Raw genomic sequence first — 20,229 nt, 5'->3', positions numbered from 1 at the left:
ACCAAGTACATGTATTTTGTGCTGTATTTTTGTTTGTCGCATTAAATCTTTGCACTACTGCACTTTATAATTACTACAGGACAATACTGTGTACTGGTTATACCTGAACTGTCTGAATATTGTTTCTATTTCACTGTGCACATGCCTATTCTGAACGTTTCCCTGTAGGAGAACAAAAGTGTGCAGAAGCTACATAAGTCAATTAACTCAATCAAGGCTACTGATACTCATGCAATTGTTCAAATGACACTGAAAGTTGTTTGATCCTTTTTGTTTTTCACATCTTTTAGCTTATCTTAGCTTGACAATGAAACAGTGAGAGCTGTATTCTAAGAGATCATTCAGTGACAGAATTGTGTAGGAAATACTTACTTCTATCTTTAGCACTGGTGCATGCAGTCTGCGTGGTGTTCTGCCTGACAGCCTCAGTTGAGGGTACAGGTAGAGTTCAGGTGGTGTACTACCTGACAGACTCAGCTGAGGGCGACAAAACCATTATTCAAAATGCACCGTCTTCTACTGACACGTGACACATCCCGGAAGTTAGTGACGTCGCAGAACAACAAAGATGGCAGGACTAGGAAGCAGCAACTACTGGGAAGGTATGAGAGCCACACGAGACTCATATCACTCACGACACCCTCTACAACACCGCCCGGGAGACTTTTCATGTTGTTAACAGTGTGTTCGTGAGCGCAGCTGCCGCCATGTTAGTCTCATAGGTCAAAGGTTTAAACGCGTACACATCTACAACGGCGGGCTAAGCTAACGGTGGCTAACACGTCGCCGCGTAAGTTACTGGTTGAATCAGTGTGGCCTCTTCACAGCGTGAAGCAGCTCGGTACAAGTTGAGTTAAATCATTAGATGTGAATGAACACAATGCACAAGTTATATATCCATTCATATATTAAACCGTCGTTATGTTGCTATTGATGACAATTATGTTGCAATGACTGATTGATATTGTTTTAGCACACATCCTTAGAAGAAAGATCACATCTTCTACTATAAAATCCTTAATGTGACACCAAACATAGTTGTCGTAAATTATGATATCCAAAGTAACTAGCAACTACAGCGACAAAATACATATAGAGGAGAGAAATACAATATTCTCCACTGAATTGTTGCAGAGTTTAAGTATTAAGTTGCATAACATTAAAATTGAGTAAATGCACATGGTTACTTTCCTCCAGTGAGTGTTAAATTGTTTTGTGTGTGTGTGTGTGTGTGTGTGTGTTTCAGACCTGCGAAAGCAGGCCCGACAGTTGGAGAATGAACTTGACCTGAAGTTGGTCTCCTTCAGTAAACTGTGCACCAGCTACAGCAGCTCCAGGGATGGACGCAGATCAGACACGTGAGATTAAGTCTTCTGTCACACCTGCAGAGTTTACAGCAGTTTAAGATTTAAGTCAGTTTACATTCACAGTCATACAGGGCATGAGATGTTCCAATATATTTTGTTTTTTTTTAATGACACAAATATTATTCCAACATTTAATGAAGAATCTCAAAGATCATGAAGGGACAGGGTTTGGAGATAGTGGTGGAAGTTTGCTTTCACAGTTAAGAGTTGTAAAGTGAGATAATGAGGGATAACTTTCAGATGTAGATCTTAATATCATAACACTATCACACGTTGATTTTTTTACAACTAAGACACTATTCACACAAGCTGTAAAGATGAAACTTTGAGCTGTAGCACATTCAAACTTTGATTCTTTAAAATCTGTCATCTGTATATCATTTACTTCAGACCCAGGGTCAACCCAGAACATCCCGAAGAGATTATACTTATCTCAATTGAAATGAGTTCATATAAACAGCTTTTCTAATTATTTTTCTTTCTTTGATTCGACTCTTCAAGGTCAGACACCACCCCACTGCTGAACAACTCTACCCAGGACAGGATGTTTGAAACCATGTCAGTGGAGATTGAACAGCTGCTGGCCAAAGTAAGTAAATTCTCATGGGCCAGTGGATGGTAAGCGACAGCACTGGATTTATGTCAGGGTTCTTGTCTTTCAACGAGCAAAAAGCAAACAGCTGACTCTGCTTCTTTATGTGGCTTAATATTGGACACAGAATGATTAAATACGTTTGAGTTCAACTTAAAACTCTACATTCTTCCGTTCATCCTATAATTTCTTAAGGCAATGATGCAAATAGAAAATATTAAGTCTAAACAATGGCTGTGTTTTAATAGAGAAATCATCTAGTTTGGACTCCAAAAGGATGTGTTTTTTGTACCGTGTTCCATACTTTAAATATTGAACATGAAAGACATTCCTATGATATAGACATTACATTCAAATTGTGAAAAAATGTAACCTAACATGCACAGTTTTATGATGTTTTGCTCCATGTTGTATTCAGATTCATGTTTCTGTTTGTTTTGTTTTTTTTAACCTTGTCTGCTGACTGTTCTGCATGTATCTTTTCCATTGGTGTGGCTACCCATTTATTCTGCATCTCTCTGTCAGTTAACTGCAGTGAATGACAAGATGGCAGAGTACACCAATGCCCCAGGAACGTCTTCTCTCAATGCCGCACTCATGCACACGCTACAGAGACACAGAGACATCCTACAGGTTTGGCCTCAGATTCCATTAAAATGTTTCTATAATCCTTCTATTTTCAATACTCTTCATTTTCATGATTGTTTAACTCTCAGGATTACACACATGAATTCCACAAAACCAAAGGAAACTTCTTGGCCATACGAGAGAGAGAAGACCTGCTCGGGTCCGTCAGGAAAGACATCGAGTAAGTACTCACTCACACCAGCATGTGTAGTATGGAATATGTTGTAAGATGTATAATATGTACTGACTGGTAAAAGTACAATAGAACACAGGTTGTTGTGTTGTGTTGTGTTGTGTTGTGTTGTGTTGTGTTGTGTTGTGTTGTGTTCACTCACATTGGTAAGAAGAAAAGTGAAACAAGTATGTTCACTGATGAAGTGAGTGATATGCCCTTAAGTCATCTCCGCATTTTTGTGAATTAATGAGCAAACTGCTAAAGCAAGAATGAAAGGGAATAGATTTGAATGCAGTTTTCTGATCCACCCTGAACCATATGATATTGTAACAGTGTTTGACAGCGTGCCAGTTAGACAGCTGTAGAGAGAGCTGCCACTAGTCTAGACAACTGAGTTACTTTTACATCAGTATTTTCTCTAAAGGTTTACATTTTTAACATTTTACTCTTTTTGTGTAAAGCTGTAACAGTTTGAGTAAATTCTTGGCTGTTTGACAGCTTCCCTCTTCACTTAATTTCTGTAGTAAAGATGTCAGGAGACACTAAAAAGTCCTTTCACTTGTCACGAATTTATTTCCTTTGTGGCAGCAGAACATAATACACCAACCTTTGGTTTAAAGTGGAGTGACCAAACACAGACAGACTCTCTAGACAGATTTGAAAAAATGTACCAAAGGTTGCAACTTTACGGCTACAAATGACCCATAATGCATCACTACAAAAGACAATAGTTCCACTGGTAGTCGCTCTGTTCGAAAAGAATATCTTTTGTAATGAATTTATACATAATTCTTTGCTTGTGAAATATAAGACAACCTCCATTTTTAAATGTTTTCTCCATTTAGAAAAAATATTGTCTTGTATTGAAGCCAATATGATCCAGATTATAAGAACACTGTCAGCATAGTTTTCTGTTTATTCAGTTTAGGCACTGCATCTCATGACGGTCAGTAAAAAGCTGTTAGCGGCCATGGAAGAATAAAAACTGTAAAGTATTATTCATAGTGCTGTTGTGTTGTAAACCTTATTCCTTAGAGGGACAGTTGAACCTTGACTTCCACTTGGCACACTCTTGAAAAATGTTGGTTATTAAAACTGGAGAAGAGTTATGGGCTCTCTGGCCTTGTATTGAGAAAGTGTGTGCTCTCCTCAGATTGGCTCAGTTGTGAGTCAGTGTATTGAAATGAGATGGAAGATGGAAGCTCCCCCAGACCATGACTCTTGTCGTTTTTTTGTAATGGCTTATTGATCTATAAGACGCAGTGGAGAGTTAACGGTGAGGACTGCAGGATTCCTATTGATCCCCCTCCATCCATCCTTTATGCAAATGGTATGCGGCTGCCTCATGCAGGCACACACGTTCCACAGACCTCACAGTCACTGTATTAGATCATTATTTCCGATTAGACTCACATAATGCAAAATTAAAATGGAGCTGAGCCCCAAGTGTGTTTGTTTCATGGTAGCTTGTAAGGCTTGATTTACTGAATTAAATTTTCATCGTTTTTTTTACCGTTAAAAATCTATTTTTACATGTGGTCATCGATGAATTTGCACATGGAAGATTTTCGGGATATAAACGCGGCTCCTTTCCCCACGTTGACTAAAGTGCCTCTTTAGACTATTATCTATTTAATGTAGTACTACTGGTATTATTGTCCTATATTCTAAAATTGTTACATCCGCCGAGGAGAATATTTTTTCATCTGTGTTCTTCTGTCCTTTTTTTTTTTCTTTCTTTTTTGTTACTGGACTGATTACCATGAAACTTAGTGGTAGGATGTGGTATAAGTCATGGTAGAACATGCTTAGGGGGCAGATATTTATGTTTGTGTGCAGTTTGGTGCTGATCCAAATACAAATCTGGATCTAGTGCATTAAAATGTGGTTTCATGAGGGGACTGTCGAGCCTTGGCGGAGTTGTGATCTTTACTGAGTCCAATTCTAGTTCTTGTTATTAGTATAATAGTAAGTAGGATCCCATTAACACCACGTTTTAAGAATGATAATGTTGTTGTCTCAGTATTTATCATGCATATTTGTGCCAGCAACAGGAGGCATTATGTGTTATTCACTCAAAGATGAACTGATTGTAATTTTGTCTTCTAAGGTCAAGGTCACTGTTACCTCTCAACATGACATTTTGGCCATAACTGAAGCATATGCTGATTGTAAGAAAATGTATGGGATAAAATGATGAATCAAATCCATTTATTTGGAAATGGTTTAAGGTCAGATTCACACACACACACTAGAGTCATAAAACACTAGAGTCAGGAACAGAAGGGAAGAATGGACCATTTTTCCTATATCTTGACTCTTATGCAGAGGCATGAATCTGTAAGTTGGTGAATATAGTTTGTGAAAGACATGTATGAGCAAATGAATTCCTAATCCACATATAAATATAACCTTTAAGTTCCTTTATGTTTTTAACCATCTTTTCTTTTACACAACAGACTTTATCTTTTGATAATTCAAAGTCACGCTGCACCCAAGCAAACACATTTGAACTTTGCATCTCCTCAGTAACATCCCATGAGGTCAGCACTACATGCAACGGTTCATTCAATCCTCTCATTAAGTAACCCCGCTGAGGAGTTCCACTGACCCCTCTAATAAGCTCAGTGCTGATGATTGTAATGCATAGAAATGAGCCAGTGTTGTTGACCCTGTGCTCAGCCTAACGATGACTAATGTGCCTGGGGGCTGCTAATGAGAGAAGCATCTGAGCTCATAGGTGAGAGAATTACAATGGCTGCTGTTACGGGACAGTGCAATGAGTTGAGTCATGATTTACTTGAGACAGTTTCTTCTGAAAAACAATATGTACCCAAACACTATTCACTATTTGATTATTAAGTCTGAGACCGGTCAGTTTTTGGCTTGAGCAGTGTAGTAAGGACCTCCATCATAACAGCAGCATAACAATATAATTCCGTATACTAGTGTCCATTATATTACACTACAGAATATATTGTGTTTGAAAAGCAAAATATGATGGCCAGTTCAAATGTGTGTCCACCCACACCCAGTTTTGAAATATGTCATTGATAAAGGGATGTATGTCTGTCAGGGCTGAGCATTTTCTCCTTTTCGTCAGGTAGAGGGCAGTAGAGATCTTGGGCATGAAGTAGACATGGCCAGGAAGCTGTTCATTGTAGATGTTTATGCGTATTAAAGTTGTTTACAATGCACACACACAAAAATCCACACCAATTAAAAGAAATAGTGCACATAGTCTAATTTGTGCAAATGCCTTAATTTGCAATGGGCTACAAGATTTGAGAGAGCTTGCAGGCCCTGTCAACGAAACATATTCACACACACACACATGCACGTATACATTTCTTGTGCCATTTATAACAGTTATATGGAGCTGAGTTGAGCTCAGACCTAAATCTCCCTCTGCTCATGCTCTCATTTTAAAATGCCTGCAACAAAAATGACAGCTAACCATGTGATTGTCTTTGGTGCCCTTTTAAACAGCACTGCTATAGAGTGAGGAAGCTGTCACTACAGGCAATTCTAGCCCCACAAAAGCATCAGCCCTGGCGATGGGACAGCCATGCAGCCCGGGCTGAAGGCAGCCACTGTGGAGTGTGCTGTGTGTGCACTGAATATAGTATTTCCATTCAGTGGCTCTGAATGGTGCACTGGGTATGAAGTAGGCACATTTGCTCTTGGACCGCTTCGAGTTATCTGGGCGGGGTAGGATGTTTGTGGTATATGTGTGTGCAGACTCTTTTCTTACACAGGTCCCCCTCCTCCTCCCTGTTCTCTATCTCATTCTCTCCCAGCACCAGGGTGGGGCTGTTAAATGACCAGAAACCCAGGAGAGAGCTGGGAGTCAGCTGCTCATGGATGCTGAGAGCTAGAGTTGCATGAAAGAGTGAAAGAGACTGGGTGGCGTGATGTGTTTACTCTGTGAGTGGTATAACAAGCCATCCATTAACTTTGACTGCTTTGCTAGCAAATCGCTCAGATCTCTTTTACTAACCTGGGGTTGTGTGGTGCTGTCAATTTGTGGATAGAATCAGTGGTCTCTTACAAAGATAATGCAATCAATGTTTTATCAACCACTTTAAAACCCTCACACTCTCATTCTGAAACATCTTTCAGATGTGGTGCCCATTTACAAAATGTAATTCAGACGCTAACATTTTTTTAAACATTATTTTACACTGAATAACGGGTAACTTAATGGTTCTTTGTTGAGTCAGTGGTTCTGCTCCTATACTCTCCATGTTAATTATTTATGGCTGTTTAAATCCTTCAGTTGAAGTGGGTAGTTGATGAGTTAAAGGGAGGGTTAGAAGACCAGAGAGTGAGTAACCCAGCCTGTTGAGGTCGGTCCAAGCTCAGTATGGCATTTTTAGCCAGGATTGTAACATGCTGAGCTGTGATTTTTATTTTTTTTATTTTTTCATTTTCCTTGCTGCCACATAACAGGGGAGAACTTGGCTGTCTTGCTATGACTCTGCTCAATAACAAGATGACTCTGCCCATCCAAGACATACTTTTGCTCATAGGTTCAACATATGTGGTCATGCAGGTGACTAAAAATAACTTTTGCTTTATTCTATTTTCACTATGTTGGCAGCTCTTGCTGTTCGTTCTCCTCTACCACCTCTTCTTACTCTCAACTAACACACACTGCTTGTGCTGTTTTCTGTTCTGCTCGACAGCAGCCATTCTGGTGCTGTATTTGCTGTGTTAAGTTACTCCTAATGCAAACTGAATATTTCCTGCTGCTGCTTCACATTAAAAGCTTTCCACTGGTGAACCACAGGAGGCTTTTACTGTAAAGCAAGTACAGGGATTGCTGTCACATTGGGGCGGTCTGCCATATGATAGAGGCTTCTAGAGGTGGAGCTAATTAAAATATTAAAGTATAGTTTTGCCAAGATAAATCTAAAGGCTGGTGAAATTATTAATAGGGGAGGAACAAAGAAGTTTTGAAACACAAATCTGTTGTCAGTTTTATAATTTTTGGATTGGAATGTTGGATACTTTGAACACAAAATAAAATCATGTGAGAAGGTTGAAGGTTGAAGGGAAAAAGCCATGAGCAACTTGGAGCCCTCTGAAATGTGACTCTGACAGTACACTGCTTTTTTGGAAAACACCAAAAAAGTTCTTAAACAGTGTGTTGTATTTTAAAAGCTTGCTGTATTATTCATTTTGTAAAAGTTTCATCTTTCAACTAACAAGAAAGTAAAGATGTCCAGTAACTGTAGGGGAGTAGAGGGAGCAATCATTTCTTCTACAGTGTAGTTTGAATGGAATGGAAGTATTAAGTATGATACTCCAGTAAACTCAAAATTATACTCAAGTACAGCTTTGAATAAATGTTCTTCAGGGTATTGATATATTTACATCCACATCAAGAGTTTTTGTGAACAGACGTGTCAGAGTTTTGGCTCCTCATCAAAAGGACTCAACCATGTTTAACAACTGTCAGCTCAATCTGTCAGAAGACTGTAGTTGGAGCTGTCTGAGCTGTGGCTGTGAAGTCTGGATCTATGCAATGTTTTTGACTTCAATGACATAACTTGCGTCATTGTCTGGATGTAAAAAAAAAAAAGTGCTGTTCTCTTATTGTTTCTCTTTGCTGTCACATTCCCCTAAAACCAAATGTTGTTTGATCACTTTCTTTAATCTTTTTCTTAACTTTAGCTAGAAGGCAGAGCACCTGGTTTGATAAAATGGGGAAAAAAGTGAATGTGACAGTAAATGCAATGAATTCAGCAAATGATTGAGCCTGTAGTGTAAACCTTTGCCCACGTAGTAAAGCACATACATACACATTTGTTTGTTCAGTAGGATAACAGACGTTAAAATAAAAGATCACCTCAAGATATTTGTCCTTTCTGTGGGTATTTCTAATCTTTCCGAAGGAATTTTTAATTTATAATAATGTATCTGCTTTCCCTTTCCAGGACCTATAAGAGCGGCTCCGGGGTCAACAACAGAAGAACAGAGCTGTTTCTAAAGGAGCATGAACACCTGAGAAAGTAAGACTCCAGTAACTTTGCCAAGTTTAAGATTTTGAATGTATCAATATTCCAGGTTTAAAATTCACATCAGGAAAACAAAGCTGGTAACTGTAGAAACCATTGCTGTGGCTTTTGAAGCTCTCCCACTCCTCAGTACTTCATCTCTGTATGCTTCTACTTTCAAACAGATGGGAGACGTTTTCATTACATTGCATTCTTTTATCTAGAGGTTGATGTATAATTTAGCATAGAGAAAATAGAGTTGATTGTATCTAAGTGGTTTCATTAGTAGTTAAAACTAAACTCAGTTGTGCTTTGCTTATCAGAAAGTATCAGATGGGGCAGAATTGGGGTGGTGGGGTCTTCAATTTTATTTTATTCTCTATGACATGGCTTTGCTTTTTATGTGGCAAAAAGTTTGGTATACTTATTCATACTGACACAGTATGACAAACCATGATCTGCCAGCAACCTAATTAGTGTCCTTCTGTTATTTGGCTGACTCTCAAGCACCGCAGAACAGCATGAGACGGGAAAGTTTGCAAAATCTGTGTGTACCTGTGTGTGTGAGAAGCACCCCATGTGGAAAGTAAAATTAAATGTCAGCAGTACATACACTTGCACAACAAAAACATTGCACAGGTTTGAGGAGCCCAGCTTATAATATGGACATACCTGGTATGTATAAATATATACATGCACTGTATAGAGCTTACTCAACAACACGAACACCTGGAAAGTACAAAAAAACAACTCAGTCTAATAAAATAACTCCCAGTCCCAGAGAAATATTTAAAATGTTAAAAAAATCAGTTCATCTTTGAGCCTTTGTACCAAAGATGTTCACAGTGTCATTGACTTTTTACCACTAAAGTCTTATCAGTTCATCCGTGAGTCCAAGTAAAAATTTGTAGCAAATATTAAACTATTCCCTGGAGGTGTTTCTGACATACAGCATTCAAAAGGGAAATTCTTTTTCTTCTTTGATGTAACAGCCACCTTGATCTTTAACCAGCCAGAGACTAGAATATTGCCATGGATCGAAACCTCTAATGAGGCCCCATGACACAATACCTTTTTGCCAAAACCTTCATAATTTTAGGCTTGGTTGAAGACACTGTCATGTTTCATGTTTTTTTTGGGAGTTTGGTCAGTTTGGTTTGGTGAAACGCTCCTGTTCAAACCAAACATGAAGTGAGAACATTGTTGCAGGAAGCTGCACCAGCTGTTAAGCTCTCGTGCCACTCCAGCAGAGTTAAACAGGATATTGATAATGAAATTATCTCATTACAAACAAAAACATATTAAAGGGCTTCCCCAGAACAATGACAAAGATGGGAGGAGATAGAGGGGATTGGAGATAAAGATCAAGTTACCCTGATTGATCCTCTTACAGCCATAAATCAGGAAAGACGCCCTGAGGAGAAAAGCGCTCAAATGTGTTAGTGGTCAGAGCAGTGGTCTGAAGTCTGACTTGACTACTTGAGAGATTTTGGCTAAAATGCTCTTTGGTGGGTGTGCGTGCGTGCGTGCGTGATTGCGTGCGTGCGTGCGTGTCAAATATTTTGGCAAGTGATGGTACCAGCATTGCCAGACTGATCAGACCGATCACCTAAGACTAATCATTTCTGAACAAACAAAAAAAAGAAGACACTGCCAGTCAATCTACAAATGACTGTGGTGGGTGGCCTGTTTGCCAACTTGCTTTCATTCTCAGCAGAACCTAATCAGACAGATGCCGGGATTAATTTTTCAAGAAGCCTCCACCGTAGTCTTTGCTGCCACTGATGAACATTGTGTGGTCAGAGTTCCCTACATATTAGATTTGAAAGCTGTCTTGTTGGATATGACGAGATACAAGAGTTACAATTTAAAATCAAGATCTGAATCGATCCATGGATTTTTAGAATCGTTATATCCCTAATGTTAACTTTAACTTGACGCGGTTTAGCTTTTAGAGCGACCATAAGTGTTGTTGATGCTGTTTTCGCAGTGAAATCTCTTTCTCTCCGTACATACCAGTATCTATTTTTCCATCTCTTAAGGCCATAAAGGTCAGTGTTCATAAATAAACTAGAGGGAGGGAGGGAGGGACGGAGGGAGGGGAAAGTCCATTAAATGTTCATGCTGGACCAGCTCTAATGGCAGTGGCCACCTAGATAAGGACTTCCTGTCAAACAGTGAAGTGAAGGGAATTTGCACCTCACATTGACATATACATGTATTTCCTTGCATATCGTGGTGTGTTGGCTCTATGTTTTTATTTGTCATCAAGACAAACAAATGAACATCAGCAGTTGCTGTGGAGAACATGCCTGTCACATCCAGTTGATTGCCAACAGGGTTCATCAGGGTTTGTCAGGGTGAAGTGCTGCCCTGAGCTTTCAGACTGACCAAAGTTTGGTCTCAGTTCGGAAGATTTAGCGGTTCAGTTAGAAGTTTACATAATATGAAAAGTGTTTGGCCATTTTAGATCTGAATCATTTCTCTGCTTCACTCCTTGCCGATTAAGAAGAAAAATGTCAGCCACTAAGCCAGCTGACAAAGAGGTCAGAACTTTATAGTACTTTGAGTGGCACAACTTTAGTTGATTGCATTAACCATGTTCACTGCTCATATGTGGCAATCTATAATGATCTATTGAACTGCATTTTCCTTAGAGGGCATTATCAAGATTGAGATCGAGACATTATGATCATCTAGATCCAGTGAAGGAAGGTGCCTTCTTGTAATTTACTTCAGTGGCTTTAAAGTGTTTTGCTGGTCATTTATATATTTATATTCGCTGATTGAGCAGCAAAATGTTCGAAATCACCGTAGTGTTTTGTCCCTGCTGTCCAGTCGCAGTTGTATGACAGCCCTAACAGCAGAACTGTCAAAACCAAAATGGAGGAATAGCTCTTGTCGATTACAACACATGCTATTCAATTTAATTTGACTGGGCAAATATGAACCTTACCTAAACAATGTTGTCATGCAGGTTTTTGTTCTCCTGTTACTTTTGTGGCTTTGATTACCTGAATGTTGTTGCGATCAGTTGTTTGCTAACTCTGGTTTTACAATTGTGATGATTGTGATCAGGATGAAAGTGGCAGGTTTTCAAATATCTGCTTTTCTTCTTTGAAATGGTACACGTCCAATTCCCAGTTCACTAGTTGTTACCGATTGTCTATTCACCACAGTCCATTTTTTTGCATCTCTAGGGAAGAAGTCTTCTATCTTGTGCTTAATTATCCATGAAGGTTGGTGAAAAGCAGCTTTACTCTAAAGAAAAGAATAAGAATCTCATCTGCTTTTTACTGACACGGTTTGCTGTCTGTAAGGGTTTTTCTGCTTTCATGACCAAGTTATTAATGTTTCAGTTTACGTGGTGGATTGCCTCAAATTGTTCATACAGCCAACCCGACAGAGCATTACTCTCAGGGGTTTTCTTTCACAATACCAATTAAATTGTGTAATAAATGATAAGTCAGCAGAAAACTTAGAAGTCATTTGTTACTTGGAGTGCTACTTGCATAACACCAATGCAGACATTTTGCCATTAGTCGTAGCGAAAGCAAACAGAAAATGGCTGCATGCATGTGAGCAACAAATGGAATGGAACGAAAAAGCAAGGAAGCTTGTGGGCAGGGTGGCTTTATTCATCATATTGGGAAAGGCAATTAGCTTGGAGCTAATTAGCAATTTAATGACTGCAGCAAAAACACCACTGACCAGGAGAAAAGGCAGGAACCCACTGGTGCAAATATACATGAACGTGACACTGCTTCTGCTGAGGCTTGATGATGGAGGGAGGGAACAAAACATAAATCATTTCCCCCATCCCCACCCTGTGTGTAAAACCTCCATGAATCAGGGCTCACCTCAGCTCACAGCCGCTCTTCTTTTCACTGCTCAGCTCATGATTTATAAGGTGAACAATGTTGGCAGACAGACAGTTAAAGGTTTTGTTTTCTCTTTCAGTTATATGTCAGTCCACCACAGTGTTATTCTATTCTTTCAACATTCAACACAGCCGTTGTTAGGGTACTATTAGAATGAGCCTTATTATAGGAAAATATATATTTATTATTTTTGTACATCACAATTACCCATTTATATTGTTCTTTGCTGCACCCACATTCTCCCACAATCCATTTGTACCAATCCTGCCTGCCAGTCCTCATTGTGAATTTTCTGCCAGTTTCACCAAATGATTTTATTCCTGTAAACGTTTCAGTTTCTGTGTGACAAAGACCAGATACGCTTTTACAAACGGCCGCCAAGCTGTGAGCTGTGATCCAAGAACAGTAGGTTGTCCAGTGTCCCTCGCAGTGTCCACAGTCTCAGTCTCGCAACACTCCCATTATATAAGTAGTGCTCTATTCTTCATATCTTTCCTATAATCCTTGGTAACTAAATGCTGACCAAAGTTTACATTCAACAAATACATACATTTGCTTCTGTGTCACATTCACTCCATGTTTTTTGTGTTGCCTTCCTGTTGCTTTCCTGCCTACATCTGTTTCATGTGGAAAACCATATATCACTAACAAAATTAAGAAAAATATTGCTGTATAGAATGTGAAAAGTAAGTGCTAGAGCATAATATGAAACAATAGATGTTTTTCTATCATCATATTGTACAGCCTTACTCTGAGGGCTTTCAGATTACTATAAACTGCTGGATTAGCTCACATCCTTGCCAACAATGCATGTGCATATGTAGTGCTTAATGTTATGTTTTCCCCTGACGGTTGCAGGGCAGGGAGGAGTCAAACCATTAAACGTAAAGAGACACTCATCTATCTTTCTTGACATTTTTAACATGTTATCTAATAAATAAAAAGAGTGATAGGCATTGAGAACCCCCCCCCCCCCCCTCTCCCCCCTTCTTCCTTTTGTTGGCTACATAAGAACACTATTGGCTGGACAGAAACCACATATTGAGCATGACAATGAGAATGCGAAATACAATCCCTGCAATTTAGTTTGTTTGGTTTGGTTTTTCTTTGGAACATTATCTAAATTGATTCCAATTAGCGAAGAAACTGCTGAGAGCATTGTTATCTATGAGCAACCTGAGACACAAAACTGGTGTTACATCATAAGGTGTGTGTGTGTGTGTGTGTGTGTGTGTGTGTCTCTGTCTCTCTCTCTCTCTCTTCCAGTATTAGCTGTTGGTCAGAAGCAAACATCTGACACTCCCTGTTTGATCGTTATGCAAAAGATTAAGATACAGAATCTCAGTGGTGGAATCCTCTGTGGGTTTATTTAGTCCAGACTCCCATGAGGAGAATACTAAACAAACCAATTAATAAAGAGTCACAATGTTTCATGCAGAAGCTTCACAAAAACCCCAAATTCAACTGCCAAACCTTTCTCCTTTATCCTTTCAACTGTTCATACACACCACAGACTGTGGAAGGTAATACACAATCAGTGGTCACTTTATTAGATACAGCAGTGCAATCTAATGCCAATAGCCCTGAAATAACTTTTGTGACATTATCTGAAGTCTGTAAATTAACCTAAATATTTTTTTATTTAGTTCATATCCGTGTTGTAAGGGACAACATTGTTTTGTGATGTGTTTCTTTGTCCCTCACATGTACATATGTAAGTGAGGCTGGATATTATTACAGATATCCTCTTTTTATAACATAGTACCTCAAAGCACAAGTGTAAAATTGAAAAAAACTGTGCATTTTCAAATGGTAAAAACTAAATCTGAATTTAGTGTATTTAGAATATTGTGGTGTGTCGCCACAAATAAATCAACATATGGGAATCACCAGGAAGTGTCAAAAATATTTTTATTTCATTATAAATTTGTCGTCAGGAGATGTCAACTGAGTTGTCTTTTTTGTATGTTTTGCACAACCTGCATATGTGTGGCTCAGACCATGTCTGAATGTTGTTTGAGAGATTGGATCTCAAATGTGTTCTCAATGTGTCTCGGATGCTCCGAGATATTCACTTGTGATAGATCATTGTGTGTTAATGCTAGAAATTAACAGGGCCTGTTTGTTGAGTTTTTTTTCTGTGTGACAAATGGCATGAATTCAGATTGATACACAATTCATGCTGATAGCCAAAGAGTTTGTGCAGCAATTAAAAGGCTGTGTTTTTAACATATTGTTTTAGTTGTTAAATAACTCACGCAAGATTTTAAAAGGGACGAGTAGCACATACACACAGAGACCACACTGATGTAATGCTACTGCTTGATAGGATTGAGATGCAGAACCAACATTGACTTTTGTGTTTGGATCAGTTTCCCCAAGTAATGTGATCAGAACGCTGGGCTAGTTAACTCTGTATTGATCACTACAAATCTGAAACTGATATTGACCACTGCCCTCAGGTTTACTTTACTACCCTGCCTCAGATCAGTAACTAACCAGCCTCCTTCTCTCTTTTCCCCCTCCTCCTCTCACTACCTATAGCTCAGACAGACTGATGGATGACACAATAAGGTAAGACCTGCCTTGTCCTGCACATATTGGAAGATATATATATATTTGCATGTGACAGCCCTCAACCCTTCCTCATTGTCTATTCTACCTGCTGAACTCGACTCAAAACATTCAGTGTACATCCTCATGGAGCTAACATGGCCTAGATATCTGGATTGAAGGATTTGACACCTGTTAAAAAATTGCCATTTTATGTCATCCTTCAATAGCCATTATAAATGAATAGGAAAAACAGGAATTTTCTAAATTAAAAATACTTTTTTTTTTTTCTCTTCTTTTCCTGGATAATTCAATCCTAGTATTGTGTTTATGTTTTCTTCCATTATTATAAATATTTCAAATTCATTTCAGAGAAATTATCTCTTTGCGTCAGTTTGCTATAATAACATCTGTAATCTAACTGTGTCCTTGAGGCTCAGCCCCCGCTGATAAAGAAATGACAAACTAGTCAGCCAGCACTACTGATCAAACAAACTGAAAATGATTTCCTGTTGCAGTCAGGACAGTATATATAACCACTGAATTATTTTAGAATCAATCCAGAATCTGAAATATTATCCAACCTTTATATTCATCCTATTATCATCAAACATTATATGTCTGTCACTGGCTTCCTTCTCTGGAGTTATAATTGGGGTTTTTAATGTGTCTTGTTTTGGACCTTGAATTTTATCGCTTCACTTGTCAATGCCATCGCTCATTCTGTGAACTGATGATTCAACTACCCGAGTTTCATTCACATCAAAAGCTTGTAACTGCGCCAACTGCTGGTCACTTAATTGAATCTGTGCATCAAATGAACAGGACTCGCTCGACCCTGGATGACACAGTACTTCTTTTCACCTTATTGATGCTGCTTTCATGTTTAACGTCCTTCGTTTGAGATTGTTACCTCCTCCATCCCCCCATCAATTCCCTTTTACATTTTCAGCCCCTATAAAAACAATGGTACCCTGAGGACTGTCTTGAGCAGCCATCTGATGCTACTATACCGAATAACTTTTCTAAAATGTACTTTACTCTATTTAGATTGATTATACAAACAAGCTATGCAAATTGTCTGTCTCATTACTCTGATGGGGTTTTTTAGCTGTGATTTTTCTCTTAAATGTATCTGTAAAAAGTCTAAAAATGACATAAAAGTCTTGACTACATTAAAATACATGTTAAATAGGTATGCTCTAAAATAATTTGTATTTTTAAGAGAAATGTTTTGGCAGCATGCATCGATTATACTATCTCCATGTGTTGTGGTTCTGTCTCAACAATACCAATATTAGCTTAAACAAGATCAACACTGAACCGCTACACTTGGCTAAAACTATGGATAGCCTGTAATTTGTTAGATAACATGGTGTTTTCACGGTTTAGGTTACTTCACCTGCTATTCAATTATGTGGGGAGTGTGAATAATTCTGGGACTGTGATATTCCTTCACATTTTTTGTACTTGACAAAGGTATTCATTTCATTTGTTAGGGTCTTATATGGGTCTTTAAAAGTTCTAAATTTAACTTTTTGAAACTGGCAGAAACCCTGTAATTTGTGATTTTTAGATTTAAATGATAATTACAAACTGACTTCACTCAACAGGCTCTTTGACAACTTGAGCCTTCTTCTCCAGTTCATTTTTAAGCAGCGATCAGTGACTTATCACTTATAACTGTGTGAAGTGAATCTCTATTCTCCAGCTCTGATTCTCGTGAGCTGGTTCACACTGAGATAAAGGCTCTTCCAGGTTGTTGGAGTCAGCAGAGCCTTTCTTCCTGACTGAGGAGAACATGATCCCCAAAAGACTGATCCAGGCCAAGACTGCGGATTGTCCCCTCAGCAACCTCCACCCGCAGGAGATGCCATTACCTCACTCGCTCAACCCACCCTCCACACACTCACACTTACACACTGCAGATTCTGACATCCACCGAGTGCACACATACACACACAACCCAGAAACCAGTTTGTTACTGATTGGAGGAGCTGTCCCCAATTGACTGGTTTTAATTCTGTAATTTGGTCCCAAAAAAAAAAATTTGACAGAAAAACCACACATCATCACTGGTCTTTTTGGGGGACTTTTCATAGACTGGTATTTATTTCCTGAAAAGTTTACTCAAAACATACCCACCACTGATCTTTAACCCAACTTTAACCAATGACCCAAAAATCAGGGACTTGGCCCCAATTGGACAAACAGTCCCCAGTTAACTCGTCTTTAGTTAGTTATGTCCCTAAGGTAGCCCATTAAACACACACTCGACTGTTGCTCATCAACTTCATCATCCAGAAGAGTGAACACCCCGAAGTGTTTTCATTTACTTGTTTTGATCTGCCTCCTGTGGGGCTCTGTCACTCCGGGATGGGAGGAGTTTGTCCCCTGTGGTTGTCACCCTGCTGTTCAGGTGTTACATAATCCTGTGTGCAGCGAAGAAAACATCTGTTACATCAACTGTTTGTTGAGCATCAATATTTTGTGGATGTATAGGAGATTGTCCAGTGTCCTTACCATAGATACAGATTCATGTGTTAAAAGATTCATAAATATATTAGAATTCATCTTTAGAACTACTTCTAATTTCAGTATACATCTTGGCAACAGTTGTTTAAAGAAATAAATCTCAATAAGCTATCAAGATGTTGTTTGTATTACGTGTTAACGTTAGATTATTGTTATCACCTGATACATCTAACTGTAAATCATGATTTAAAGCCTCAGATGTTCTAGATAGATACATGTAGATCAGATGGATGTGGAATGGTTGTTGGATTGAATTTCCCTCAAGTCAAATACCCTGATCCCTCTGTCGAAGTGATGGGCTCAAAAGTGGGCTCAATAACTCCTATTGATTATTTAGTGTAATAGATACCACAGAGCCTTAAACTTTTCCTGCCAACTGCCCGGTTGAACTTTCCTGCTCTAAAAGTTGCTGAGGCCCCAGTTAGAGATGATGGTACAATATCACAGCAATTCTTTACCTTTTACACCTGTGCACATAAAGCTGCAGGAGTACATGATGATTCCCATACACAAAGCAAGTAGTCTTTCAGTACCCATTTTAATCAGTACAGGAGGATTATAAGGTCACAAGAGAACCAAGTGTCTGCAAAGGGTCTGAAATTATTTCCCGAAGTCAATGTGATTTTTCAGTATGCCTAAATGTCTTAATTTCTGTTTTCACTGTAGTTATGGGGTATTTCATTTCGATGGATGAGGGGAAATTATGTTCTTTTGTTTTAGCACAAGGCTGCAACATATGAAAAATGAATATTGTCCAAAAGCACTGATTATTTGAAGTGACTGTGTCCTCAGTGACAGTTTAACGCACATCTGACCCTTTGAACTGATGCTCATTTCTCCTGTAACATCCCCTGGTGTAATTAAATTTCCATTAAGTTGTTGGCTCATTTGCAACCAAAGGTACTTTACGGTACTATTGACTATTAGGATTGTCACCTCTCAACTCGTTTCATTCTGTCTTTTTTAGTATTGCCATGGCGACCAAGGAGAACATGACCTCCCAAAGGGGGATGCTGAAATCCATTCAAAGCAGGGTCAACACATTGGCCAGTATCCTTCATGATGCTTAGAGTGTGTGCATGTTGTGGGGAACCAACTTGAAGAAAGCATGCACCAGATTGAGATCTATATGAAACCATAGACTGTATATAAAGACGTCTTCACTTTCTCCTACTACCCAGAAATGAAGCCAAAATATGAGAGCTGCCATCTTGTGCTGATGACTTCTTAACAGGTTCTACCTAAAATGACAGAAATCATCTTGTAAGAAAAATGTATTTGAAATGTGTTATAACTTTAATTTTGCCCATCTTACATCCACTGACATGGAGGAGGTGGGTTTATGGCGTATCCTGCAGCCAGCCACCAGGGGGCCATCAAGATGCTTTGGCTTGGTTTTTGGGGAGCTGTCATGTGTTCCGTTTTTATAAACAGTTTATGATGAACAGCATTCTTTGTTCTAAGATGTCGTGCTACTCTTGTTTATCAAATCAGTGTCCACTTTGTAAAAGGTGTCTATGTTCTGTGTATTCTAATTCCAAATTCATATTAAGTAGAAATATACATTTTCATCATCTTCCTTAACTTTTGACTCTCCAAGACCGTTTCCCCACCATTAACAACCTCATCCAGCGAATCAACCTGCGGAAGAGACGGGACTCCCTCATCCTCGGCTCAGTGATCGGCCTCTGCACCATTCTCCTTCTCCTCTACGCTTTTCACTGAAAGCTGGGGCCAGTGAAATCTTTGAGGAAGCAGGACCGATAGGCTCTTTATAGCGTGGGACCCCGCGGAGCAGAAAGACACTCTCTAGGTCCAGGTCTGGGACAGGAACAGATCTGACCAGCATGAACTACTGAACTTGTATTTAGCAGTGGGACAGATGTGGGGGCTGGTGGTTGGGATGCTCTTCTGCCAACAAGAACGGGAACAGGAACGGCGACCAAAAATACAAACGAGACTAGATTATGAAGAATTTTATTGATAAGTCACTTGGAGAGAGAGTCTGTGGCATTGAAAGTGTGAAGAGACTGTGTGTGATGCATAATTCTTTTTCACTGGTGGAAGGAATTTTAGTTGATCGATCGTTTTTAATTGATGGAGTGGGATTGATAGTTCACTGTGGGCTGTAAAATGTGAATTAATAAATTATTCATATCATTATGTGCAAGTATAGTGTGTGACACTAATACATATAAATCATTTAATTTTTCAAAATATATCATTTGAAATGTGAATCGAGCCTCTCATTCTTGAGTCAGATAAACTGTGACGAGGGCACAGCAGCTCTCTACTACATTTAAATTTTTGAAAAACATTCTGAAGCCTTATTCTGTTTATTTCAGTGGTTTGGGAGAGGACAGGGTTAAACTCTAGGTTAAAGTCTGACTATTGGTATATTGTGTAGAAATGTGAAATCCAGGCAGCTGTGTGAGAACCATCAATGTGTTTTTGTCTCACTTGAATCCACTGAAGAGGATAAATTTGGTCTCTTGTC

General features: G+C 39.0%; 1 protein-coding gene across 3 annotated transcripts; it reads left to right on the top strand.

Moving 5' to 3' along the window:
• Positions 1–513: 513 nt before the first annotated feature.
• gosr1 (golgi SNAP receptor complex member 1) lies at positions 514–19,969 on the top strand. 3 transcript variants are annotated; one of them, XR_011244515.1, is made up of 9 exons: positions 514–602; positions 1,247–1,358; positions 1,869–1,956; positions 2,485–2,592; positions 2,676–2,767; positions 8,704–8,778; positions 15,189–15,218; positions 16,956–18,782; positions 19,333–19,969. XR_011244515.1 is itself a non-coding variant. In XM_020087898.2 (9 exons), the coding sequence occupies exons 1-9, from the start codon at positions 569–571 to the stop codon at positions 19,455–19,457; spliced, it is 747 nt and encodes a 248-aa protein (XP_019943457.1). In that variant the 5' UTR covers positions 514–568; the 3' UTR covers positions 19,458–19,969. The 3 variants fall into 3 exon arrangements, 1 of the variants encoding a protein (XP_019943457.1); XR_011244516.1 differs by having other exon boundaries at positions 16,909–18,782; XM_020087898.2 differs by having other exon boundaries at positions 18,700–18,782.
• Positions 19,970–20,229: the final 260 nt, after the last annotated feature.

This window comes from Paralichthys olivaceus, chromosome 11 (genome assembly GCF_024713975.1).
Source record: "Paralichthys olivaceus isolate ysfri-2021 chromosome 11, ASM2471397v2, whole genome shotgun sequence".
Lineage (NCBI taxonomy): Eukaryota > Metazoa > Chordata > Actinopteri > Pleuronectiformes > Paralichthyidae > Paralichthys > Paralichthys olivaceus.
Note: the sequence above shows the minus strand (reverse complement) of the source record. Positions and strands in the feature narration are given on the sequence as shown.

What these genes read in the sequence shown, in the direction of transcription:
- gosr1 (XM_020087898.2), top strand. Translation starts at nt 569, where the DNA reads ATGGCAGGACTAGGAAGCAGCAACTACTGGGAAG. An exon ending in GATGGACGCAGATCAGACAC is followed by an intron (nt 1,359 to 1,868) that starts GTGAGATTAAGT and finishes CGACTCTTCAAG; the next exon opens with GTCAGACACCACCCCACTGC. An exon ending in CTGATGGATGACACAATAAG is followed by an intron (nt 15,219 to 18,699) that starts GTAAGACCTGCC and finishes TGTCTTTTTTAG; the next exon opens with TATTGCCATGGCGACCAAGG.